Source organism: Aspergillus stella-maris, assembly GCF_047715825.1.
Source record: "Aspergillus stella-maris strain CBS 113639 unplaced genomic scaffold BDV14scaffold_17, whole genome shotgun sequence".
NCBI lineage: Eukaryota > Fungi > Ascomycota > Eurotiomycetes > Eurotiales > Aspergillaceae > Aspergillus > Aspergillus stella-maris.
In genome coordinates this window covers 239,636-249,915 of record NW_027396811.1, presented here as the reverse complement: position 1 = coordinate 249,915, position 10,280 = coordinate 239,636, and the positions used below count along the sequence as shown (strand labels likewise).

At 52.1% G+C, this 10,280-nt stretch overlaps 4 protein-coding genes across 4 annotated transcripts; 2 read left to right on the top strand and 2 right to left on the bottom strand.

The window, feature by feature from the left end:
* Positions 1-123: 123 nt before the first annotated feature.
* Positions 124-1,145, top strand: BDV14DRAFT_170662 (complex I NDUFA12 subunit family protein). The gene is made up of 7 exons (XM_073768246.1): positions 124-233; positions 312-332; positions 417-423; positions 506-586; positions 642-705; positions 760-897; positions 948-1,145. The coding sequence occupies exons 1-7, from the start codon at positions 183-185 to the stop codon at positions 994-996; spliced, it is 411 nt and encodes a 136-aa protein (XP_073629769.1). The 5' UTR covers positions 124-182; the 3' UTR covers positions 997-1,145.
* On the bottom strand, positions 1,146-5,197 carry BDV14DRAFT_170659 (putative filamentation protein (Rhf1)). The gene is made up of 4 exons (XM_073768245.1): positions 4,966-5,197; positions 4,753-4,876; positions 3,742-4,694; positions 1,146-3,686 (listed from the first exon to the last, which is right to left on the bottom strand). The coding sequence occupies exons 1-4, from the start codon at positions 4,969-4,971 to the stop codon at positions 1,272-1,274; spliced, it is 3,498 nt and encodes a 1,165-aa protein (XP_073629768.1). The 5' UTR covers positions 4,972-5,197; the 3' UTR covers positions 1,146-1,271.
* A 29-nt stretch (positions 5,198-5,226) lies between these two features.
* On the top strand, positions 5,227-7,910 carry BDV14DRAFT_170656 (RIX1/PELP1 family protein). Its single transcript, XM_073768244.1, has 2 exons — positions 5,227-5,756; positions 5,813-7,910. Exons 1-2 carry the CDS (start codon positions 5,418-5,420, stop codon positions 7,814-7,816), a joined length of 2,343 nt encoding a protein of 780 aa, XP_073629767.1. The 5' UTR covers positions 5,227-5,417; the 3' UTR covers positions 7,817-7,910.
* A 7-nt stretch (positions 7,911-7,917) lies between these two features.
* BDV14DRAFT_170655 (wax synthase family protein) lies at positions 7,918-9,825 on the bottom strand. Its single transcript, XM_073768243.1, has one exon. It carries the CDS (start codon positions 9,572-9,574, stop codon positions 8,042-8,044), a length of 1,533 nt encoding a protein of 510 aa, XP_073629766.1. The 5' UTR covers positions 9,575-9,825; the 3' UTR covers positions 7,918-8,041.
* Between the last annotated feature and the right edge of the window lie 455 nt (positions 9,826-10,280).

Below are 10,280 nucleotides of genomic sequence, written 5' to 3'. Positions count from 1 at the left end.
CCTGAAACTTTCTTGTCCGCCGCGAGACAATATACAGCATCGGACAAACAGTGCAAACAATCGTCCCACGCTAAGCCGGATCAGGCTGCTTCAACTTCCGGCGGAAAGACCGACGACACCGGGCAGCATATTCACTCCCTTGGATTAACGAAACAAGCTCCGCGAGCGACCCTTCGTCCAAGATGTCGACTATCATCCGTACACTGCGGAACCTGGGAAGAATTGGGTTCAAGGTGAGTTCTGTTGAAGCCGCCATGGCTCGTCCAATTGGGAGCGCACGATTGCTAACGTCTTTCTCTTTCTCTATATAGGAATATGGCCACCAGATGCAGGTATGCTGTCCCGGAGGCGAGATAGAGCTTGGAATGGAATGGACGGAGTGAAAGGATGCTGATGCTGGGCTGGCAATATTATAGTACATCGGTATGAGCGTGCCCGAACCTACCCCTCGCACCGATGGAGACCCTTGAGTTTCGAAGCAATTGACTAACGTATGGGATTCCAGGTGACACCAAGGCCGGTACCCTGATTGGTGTCGACCGCTACGGCAACAAGTTCTACGAGAACATGGAGGAGGAGCTTCCCCGTGAGTCGCAGTCCGGCGCAAGTTATAACGTCTGGCGGAACTGACAGGGATACAGTCCGAACCCGCTGGGTCGACTACAAGCAGGTTGAATACGACCCCTCGCAGATTGAGCCTGGCTGGTGAGTACTTTTTGGAGGAACCACGAATTGGGAATGTGGTATTAATTGTTGCAGGCACGCCTGGATCTCCTACATGGTCGATACCCCTCCCACTAACGACAAGCTCATGGAGCTTGGTAAGCGTCCTTGGGAATTGCAGGAGCACAGGCCTACTTTGACCCTGAGCCGCGCTGCTTTCAAGACTTACTCGACGTGAGTATTTGACGTCTCCAGCTGGCTGTGTTTACTAACCCCGTTTCCAGCGTCAAGCCCAAGTACCAAGCTTGGACTCCCGTTGCTGCTCCCCGGTAAGCGTCGGATTGTTGTTTGGCGATGTATCCCCAGGAAATGTGTAAATAAAGGTGTTTCTATTCCGTTTTCAATTGATAAAGAATTATTTACAATAAATATCGGTTGCGCTTGCTGTGCAGTAATAGCAAGGTACTATCAAGGTATCACATTGACGCAACAAGAAATGGCAACAAATGCGAATGTTTTTGAGAGGGCATAGACCAAGAACAGACCCTTCCGCCGACCAACAAGACAGGAAGAGAACCAAAAAATGACTACATCAAGTTAGGTACTGATTATAGAACATATGCACCGGAGCCGATGTTGGACCAATGGCGGATTGGCCGTCGGTCTTCGAGCTCGACACACCACCAAAGCACCTCCCTCAGCTTTTGTGTTTGGTCAACGGCTTCGTATGCTCGGGATAGAGCGTACCAAGCTTCGGAGTTGTCCCAGGAGGTTCCGCGTTTCGTCAAGGCAGATAACAGGGCATAGGCTCGCTCGCGCGCAGCAATGCGGTTGATGAGCTTTGGTTCTTCATCCTCCACAGTAGATGCAGGGGCCGCGGCCTTTGGCTTGGCTAGGTCAGAAACACCAGATCGGCTAAGGCGTCTACTCTCGGTTGATTTCTTGGTTGGTGGAGGGGTGATAATGGACGGTCCAGGTTCCACGCGTGGCTCTGGGGGCTGCAAGGAAAGCTTCTGGTCCCAGATATCGAGCAAAAGGTTTGATAGGCTGATGGTGGCCTTTGGGTGGTCCAAGTTGTAGAGTAGAGCTTCTTCAAAATGCTCCATAGCATCGTGAGGGCGCGACTGAGCGTTCAACAGCAAACCACGTTCGGCGTGAATATCGGCCCAGAGTTCGTCGGAACTCTTTGGGTTAGCCCATCCGCGCTCGCGGAATGACCGGGCGGACGCATCCTGTGACGCTATGAGATGCTCTATCCGCTTGAGGTGCTTAGAGGCTTCGTCGCACGCCTCGGCAGCATCCTCAAAGGATGAGGCCCGACGATACAGCCCAGCGATAAGCAACCACACTTTGACAAGGATACACAGAGCATACTTCTGGGCTTGGGTATGCGCAAACTTGGTCAGCGCTCCTGTGGGCGATTCAAACCCGTAAGACGTTGGTAGCCGGATATCTTGCTGAGGCGGCTGATTCTCATGGCCAGCAGGCGAGTCCAGTTGCATATGTTTGAAGTTATGAGCGATAGGAGCCAGCGATTGCTTCGCACCTTGGGGCTGATTTGTAGCTTGCGAAACTGCACTGCGCACTGTTTCTGGACTAGGCATATCTTGCTCGCGGTGCCGTCCGTTTGGCTCACCGATTTCCGATCCGTAGTTGCTGGTGCCATCATTAGTGAGAGGCCCTGACTCCTGGTCTAAGTTGGCCTCGGAGTTCTTGAGAGTGCTGCTGCGCTTGCGCAGTTTTCGTGACTCTGATCTCTTCAGAGAAGAATGGCCATCACCGGCATTAGGGTCATTTTCGTCAGTCACATGTATAGAAGGTGCACCATCAAAGTGAAGAGGCTGCGATTGAGGTAGTGGAGGATCTGGCTGATATTCACCGCTTGGGGTGATTCTTTGGTCCGCAGGACGAGCTCTGTGCCGTCCGAAGATGCTGCCACGGAAGCTCCTGACTGTACCGGAAGAGCTCTTGGGTCGTTGTAGTTGATCCGTCTTCAAGGCCGGTTTGGTTTCGGGCTCTAAGTCGAGGATCTGGAATAGGGTACCGAAAAGTCCCAGAAGCTGATCGCTATGGTTGAGGGCAGCTTCAGGGCCTTCCAGAACCTCCACAAACGCAAGTTGTGTCATGCGAGTCTCAATTATGCGCTCCTTCTCTCGATTCCGCAGGCGATCGATGAGTGCAGTCTTTAGCTTTGACTGATCTTCGACATTTGATTGCTGCTTCTGCGGTCTCCGTTCACTGTGAGCCAACGAGGTAACGGCGGCGGGGAATTGCTCAAATGCAGCTTCGCAGGAGCGTTCTGCGATATCAAACTCTTGCTTCGCACTAAGCAGCAAAGCCAGAAGATGCCATAGCGGTATCAAGTCCCGCTCACGGCTAAAACTAGGGGACGTGGCTTCATTGTCTTTGTTTGCAGACAAAGCCGACTTGACGTAGTCAATTGCGGCATCTAGATCACGATTCTCCGCTAACAATAGCGCCAGTGTATAGAGTGAGGAATAGTTGAATGGGTCTTCGAGTTCAGGTGCAATGCTTCGTTCCAGGGACTCAATGGCCTCAGTCCGAATGTCATCGCGGCTTTCGCTTACCATGGTCCAGCTCGCCCAATTGGCGAGACCAATACCAATCGCACGGCAGGTTGCACTAATGTCGACCGGTGAGACAGAGTGGGATTTGATGACGATCTTGCTCTCTTCACCCTCCTCTTCATCTGTGACATGCTCGCTAATGAGCTCCTTAAGGGTGAGGACGAGCTCTTTCGCCTTTTCTGCTTCTTTGCCCGCACCATAGCAGCACAAGATAGTAACACCTTCTGAGAGTGTCCGCATGAAAACACCCTCATTTTCCAGCTCTTCATTGGGTACCGACTTCTTCGCCCTTTCCTTGGCGCCTGTGACGATTTCGATGTATGAGTCTAGTGCTTTGAAGGCTAGGTCATATTCTGCCAATGCCGAGTGAACATGGAAGAGGCGTCTCAGAATTAAGAAAGAGTGGTAGGTTCGGGTTGCAGCACGGTAAAGGATCTAGAAAGACAGTTAGCACGCTAGTATTTTGACAAGCTTTTTATGCAGCACATACGTCAAGAACAGCCTTCCCGAGAGCGGCTTGGCCACCTTCCCCGAGTTCGTAGTCGTGCCATTCAGGCCCACAGAGCTTTTTCCAGTTTGCAATGACCTGTTCTACCCAATTCTCCACGCCCTTGTTACCGGCTTCGGCTGTCGGAAATTTCACGTCGCGGAGAAGGTTGGCTTCACAGATTGCCTCTATGCGCCGTAGTTCGAGAGCAAGCTGCGGTCGTCCAGGACCGTCCGCCGGAGCAGTATAGGGCAGATCGTGCAGAAGAATGACCGAGAGAAGATCATAATAAGACCTCCAAACGGATGACGATGGAACTGCCTCTGCTGAATTTTGGGACAGCGGGTCCTGAGAGGGCGTCCCCGACTTAACGGTTGAATGTGAGGACCAGACCCTGAAGTACTTCAAAGCAGCTGCGACGTTTCTACCATCTGCTTCGGCGATCTTGGTGCAAACCTCGTCTCCTGAGAGCAGTGCACCGTCTGCTAAGATTTTCTCGGACCAATAGAGGAACTGATTGGACGTTGAACCCAGGTTCGTACTGTTCAGCCAAGGCGCAAGAGAGTTGAATATTTGTAGTGCATCCTGGGGCCCGGAGACTGAGTGCTGCGCAGCGCCCTTGATGAAACATCCCTTGGCCAAGCAAGCCCTAGACCACGGGGACAGTTCGTCGCCCTCAGCTGTTAAGGTGTCCAATTCTTTCTTGAAGTCCTTCGGAAGACGAGCTGCTGCCAACGCCGGTTCGTTGAGCGTATAGTGAACCCATCCCAAACAAACTTGCGCCTGGAATATTTCTTGCTTTGTGCCATCTGCCTTTTCGATCGTAGAAAGAAGCGATGGTATCAATTCCGACAAGCCTGAGGACGAAGAGGATGAGGAAGGAGGTTCTGCGGCCGAGGAGGATTGATGGAAATAGGTGATGATCTGGTGCTCTGCTCTAGCTACATCCAAGAAGCCTATCCTCAGTTGAGTTAGATCGTGTTTCTAGTTGGAAAAGTGACAATTGGTACTTACAAGTCTTGTGAGGTGCATGCTTGTTGACCTTTCGGATCAACTCAGGAACTTCATCCCATTTGTTCTGACTCCGGGCATTATCCAGGGCAAGGATGTAGCGCTGCCCCTTTTCAGATTCCCGCGCCTGCATCTTTGGTCAATCCAGTTGAGAAAGAAGTGGTGAGGTCGCGGGGTTTGCGAGAGCACAGGGGGGCTGACGGATACATCACTTACGCTCATGGTGAGAGAGGACGGAATGTCGGTGGAGGCACAACAACAGAATCTGGGGGAGAGCAGTTCAATAACCGCAGTCCATCACAAACGCCTACCCCGAGGCTCAGACGTGTGAGTTAGTCGGGGAATTGGGGAAGAGATCGTGGCACAAGCACAATAAGGACGAGTACGACACTCGGACACCCCCAGGAACCGTCAGTCGTCAGTGGCTCGGTGATCATTGTTCTATTTGGCCAGGGGGATCGCTGTGCTGGAAAATTGACCCACTAGGAGCGTAACTTTCGTACCGTATTGTACTGTACCACTCCGAGGCTTCATGTGGTGGTCCGAGCTTAACGATATCAACTGCTTTTTTTTTTGTTGGACTTTGTTAAGCAGGCTTCACGAGCTACCACAGGCTGAAGTATTGCCATTTTACCCTAGCTAGCAGGTCGCTAGCATCACCTATCGCTATGGCGCACATGTCTATGACCCTCCGGGCTGTCAATCACCGATTGACCAACGTACCAGTTCAGAAGCTGCCTGCCATTGCGGCTTCGCTCGCAGCCTCCATCGCAGAATGCGGGGAGTTGCTCTCTGCGCCTCAGTCGCAGAAGGCTGCTAAGACGGACTCGGACAATGCGATTCAGGTGCATAAGCTTGTTACGCGACTGTCAAGCTTGCTACAGGACCGAACGTTTGAGGGTCGCTGGGCTGCGGTTGTGCTCATCAAGGCCCTTGTAGAGGCTGGTCAATGGGAAATCTTGCGCGGAAGTGAGACCTTTGTTCGGGGTCTCATGAGCATTCTGAGTGTAAGAACCATTTACCCTTATTAGCTTGTTCAATTCCTGATATCATCTTTGAACAGAAAACCGATCCCACCTCTACAAAAGCCATGGCCATCATTACCCTGACTCGGATCTTCCGCCTTACTTACCAGTACCCAACCCTCGTCCGCGAGATCACGACGCCGTCGCTTCCCGGATTCGTCACAACTACGTTGAATCTCGTGTCCGTCAAGCCCTCGTCTGAACCCATCCGCAAACTCAAGCTCCAAACGCCGCTCTTGGAGGTTGTCCTTCGCGCACTCGCAGAGCTCATCGCGAGACACCCGACTATCTTCCGACCTTTTACAGCGCAGATTCACAGCATTCTTCAGGCAATTGTTGGCTCCACTTCCGCATCGTTTCCACAGCCTGTGCTGGACATTGCGGAACAACTTTTCATCGCCCTTCACCATTGCGCGCCGAAGAATACTGGAGGCGAGGAGTGGAAGAGCGCTTGTCGGATGACTATCAACTCGATTCATGCGACGGCAAACCATGTTCTGAGGGCCATTGTAGAGCAGTGGGAATCTGTTGAGCCGTCGTTACGGCAGCAGCTGAACCAACAGATCAACTATGCCCTCGAGGCCGGAAATCAAGAACCCGACGCTCTAGGACTGGCTGGTTGGCAAGGCCTAGATGGGGGTGTTAAAAGACTGGTAGAGCTGCTACGCATGCTCTCCACCTTTTTCACCTCTGCTACGGCCTCTACAGTGTCTATTCCTCTCGGATCCGTACTTGACCTGACAGCCCGCTTGATGTCTGTAGTCGTCCCGTCGGAGTCTAGTGAAGTTCAAACCAATCCTCAAGTGAGCCGAACGGAGAGGGACAATCTCTTTGCAGAACTTCCTAGCATCCACGTCGCTTGCATCAAGCTCCTTCGCACCTTGGTCAACACTCTGGAAACTGCAGCTATTCCAATCGCCCAGACCATCTTGGAGCAAACCCTCTGGGTCTTCCGCGCGGAGAAGTCCAACAAGAGAATCCGAACCGCAGTCTACAGCTTGATCGCTGCACTCCTTCAAACCATGGGCCCATCAATGAACAAAAAGACCGTCTCCTCCCTAACCGACATCATCCGAACCTGCTGCTTCGACCTCCTCCCTCAAGACAACCCCAACAGCACAACGGACGCCTCAAACGCAAAGGGCAAATCAGGAAAGACAAACGCCGGTGCCGTCAACGCAGACTCCTATCTGAATCCCAACCTCAAGCAAAACAAACAAACAACAAGCTCCACCTCCAAGAACCCACGCCTCTCCCGAGCAGCATCCAACCTCCTTCAATCGGTCCTCATGCATATCCCAATGGAGTACCTGGCCGCTCCCCTCCGCGCCGAAATTGACCGCACAATCATAATGACCTCCGACAAGAGCGCCATGTACGCTAGCGTGCTCAACCCGCTGCCCGCCATGAAGGGCCGCGGCGCAACAGCCAGCATCATGCCCTTCCTCGCCAGAAGCTACACATCAGAAATGGACGTGGAAGCCCTCATCCGGCCGCGAATGCCCGTTTTGACAAACGCGAACAATATCGGCCATTACGGCACGATCGAAGACGACGAAGACGAAGAAATGGAGCTGATGACTATAACTCAACCTATCGAACCCGAGAACGCGGGGTTCTTGCAATCATCTGCTACACCTAATCTGCAGGACCTGGTTGACTCAAGTGCACCGCAGGCTTTCGCGGCCTCGAATAAACGGTCTCATTTTGAAGAGACAGTGAGAGTCCCAGCACAAGCAGATACCGTCCAGCCGAAGAAGGCTCGATTCGAGAGCACTACTTCGACAACGTCAGCTGCCGTACCTGTAGCTGCACAAGCTCCTGTCCAGACCAGCTCCGTCACGGAGGAAACGACCACGCTTGAACCTGGTGTTTCCAAGTCGACGTCCGTTGTGGTGGAACAGTCTGCAGCACCTGCTGTGGTTCCGGCAACGGTAGCGGCGGCGACAGCAGCGGCGCCGTTAGTTGATAACGATAGCGATGAAGATATGCCGACGTTGAATATCGAGCCTGACACTGACGATGATGAGGATGAGGAGTGAGTTTCAGGGGGTTGAGGATTTACTAGATTGGATAGTGTCTAAAATATATAATAAAAGTCTAGCCCGTCCTTAGACGGAAAGGTTCTACATCACCGCAAAAACTCCTCGTAATATGTCTTTCTATATAATCTCTAACAGAGTCTATTTATATACTCCATAGATCGATCTATCCTCTTTGCTCATCTCTAATTTGACTAAAATACCAAAATATACCAAAAAACCAACCTAGATAACCCTCACACCCCTCCCCCAATACGTCCCATCATCAACATACTCGAACCAGGGCGACGTCCAACAGTTCCACCCCCTACCCATCAATCCCCTTATCGGACTAAACGGCAACGGCTCCGTCAACCAAAGTCCACCGAGCGCAAAATCATCAGCGATGCGCCTCCCCGAGAACGAAAGCCACACCAGCACGAAGAGGAGATTGCTAAGATGGCGCAACCAACGCGGGATCGAAATTCCCAAGCTGTCGAGCCAGCCTAAAACGGTACGATTCCACGTCTCCTGGATAAACACGCCAACGGCCTGAAGAGCGAAGAACGTGAATGGCCCGGATATAGGATGGGTGTCTCCAATCTGGGTGTAACTTCCAGCGCCGTGGATAAGGCCACTGATGCCGAAGGCAACAAATGTCATTATTAGACGTCGGACACTGCGTTTCGAAGAAATTGACGGAGGCAAGAAGGAAATGATCCATTTGGCGGTGGACACGAACCCGAAGCGGAAGATCTGGTGCCACCACTTCCCCCATGCGCCTGCGAGGCCTTCGTCTAGGATCACGGAGAACGAGCCGAATTGGTCGGCGTAAAGCCATGGTGCGTCGAGAGGCGTTGCAGTTATCTTGCGGCAGGCATTGGGGAATGCGGTGGACAGACCGAGGAAGAATATTGGGTTTAGGGCTGTCACGAAAAGAAGAGCAAAGTAGACTCCGGTGCCGGATATAAGGGTGCGATAGAATCGAATCAAGCCGGGGACGAACGAAAGTTGATTCAACGGCGACGGAGGCTCCGCGGACAGATCCCCGAAAAAGTAAGGGTCCCATATCAGTATCATTTTGAGGACGTCTATCACGAGGTAGGCGAAGATGAAGCGCTTGATGGCGGTCCAGATGCGGGTAGTCGCTTGGGGACAGATGGGTTTCTCCTCCTCTGGCTGGCGCTTTGCATCGAGGTGAGCTGGTAGCGGATCCAAAGAAGAAAGCCTGAAGCTGAAATCGGGTCCTCTCATATTCAAAAACAGAGCGATTGTCCAGCCAAGGCGATGTCCAATGGACTGAGGATATGACCGCCAGATCAAAGTCTCCCCATCATTTAGTGCCCCCGCCGCTTGTTGCTTGTTGCTCGTATGACCGTTCTGCTGACGGGCTGCGTCTTGGGTCCTGATAGCTGGCACGCGCTCGATACGCCGAAACTCTCTCTCGACATTGTGAAAGACGAGAAGAGTCGAGACCCAAATGATCCACCATACCATCATCAGCCCGACCATATATCCATTTGCACCCAGGCGCGCACGCCGGTAGCGTAAAACTTCAACGCTTAAGCTGACCGTGATGGCGTAGAGGATCTGTCGGAGTACCCAGGCCCCTCTGCGAGAAGGAATTAGAAGCGCACATATAGGCAGAATCATGGGAATGAGCGCATGCCATAAGAGCAAAGGCTTCGCATCTCCATTTTGTATCAGTGAATCGATTCGCGCATTGGTGTCGAGGACGAGGCGCTCGTAACGAACGAAGGCGGAATCAAAGGTCACCATGGGTACAAGGTAGTACAGACGGAAAAAATAAAGCAATCAGACTCGAGAAAGCATAGACTGTATATTCAGGACGTAGATTTCCTCTAGTAATAAGGATAATTGATCCTCAAGAGGCACTCTAGGCGCCACCACCCATGAGAGATCAAGGGAGAAAGAAGAAAAGAAAAAGAAATGGTTCATCAGCAGCGGCGCAAGGCCGATTGCTGTCGATCCGCCACATCGGGACTGCCTGTCATTGGGCTGCCACAACGTCACGGAAGATGTGTATCAACCGAAGCAAAAGTCATAGTTGGCTGTCAATGACCACACAGAGAAACGGCATGATAACATTTGGTTGTCTAATCAACGTGGTTTATAAAGTTCCATCCAGCCTTGACCTGGAGTTTATCGTTCTCACCGCGTTCATAATATCGTCACTCTGCCGGCTATGGGCGATACGCAGCGATAAGAGGAGATAAGATAAGGGAGAGAAAGAGTCGGGTCCAGTCCATCTATGACCTTCCTTTTCGTCCTTGTCTTCCCCGGACAGAGTGTTTTCTCGTATATTCCAGGATGAACTTTGATGATATTAGTCTATCCGCCTAAGACGAACAACAACGCGAATAATTCAAGCTATGCTCTCGCTCCGGTCCTGGGATATGTCAGTTGGCTGACCGTCATCGACAAAGAGATGACTGCTTCCTTCGCTCCAGGCACTGCGGCTCAT

Bases quoted from the DNA above. Each gene is read 5' to 3' on its own strand.
- BDV14DRAFT_170662 (XM_073768246.1), top strand. From the start codon at position 183: ATGTCGACTATCATCCGTACACTGCGGAACCTGGGAAGAATTGGGTTC. The intron at 234-311 runs GTGAGTTCTGTT...TTCTCTATATAG, and splicing joins TGGGAAGAATTGGGTTCAAG to GAATATGGCCACCAGATGCA. The intron at 706-759 runs GTGAGTACTTTT...TAATTGTTGCAG, and splicing joins TCGCAGATTGAGCCTGGCTG to GCACGCCTGGATCTCCTACA.
- BDV14DRAFT_170659 (XM_073768245.1), bottom strand. The intron at 4,695-4,752 runs GTAAGTACCAAT...AACTGAGGATAG, and splicing joins GCATGCACCTCACAAGACTT to GCTTCTTGGATGTAGCTAGA. The intron at 3,687-3,741 runs GTATGTGCTGCA...CTGTCTTTCTAG, and splicing joins TCGGGAAGGCTGTTCTTGAC to ATCCTTTACCGTGCTGCAAC.
- BDV14DRAFT_170656 (XM_073768244.1), top strand. From the start codon at position 5,418: ATGGCGCACATGTCTATGACCCTCCGGGCTGTCAATCACCGATTGACC. The intron at 5,757-5,812 runs GTAAGAACCATT...ATCTTTGAACAG, and splicing joins GTCTCATGAGCATTCTGAGT to AAAACCGATCCCACCTCTAC.
- BDV14DRAFT_170655 (XM_073768243.1), bottom strand. From the start codon at position 9,574: ATGGTGACCTTTGATTCCGCCTTCGTTCGTTACGAGCGCCTCGTCCTC.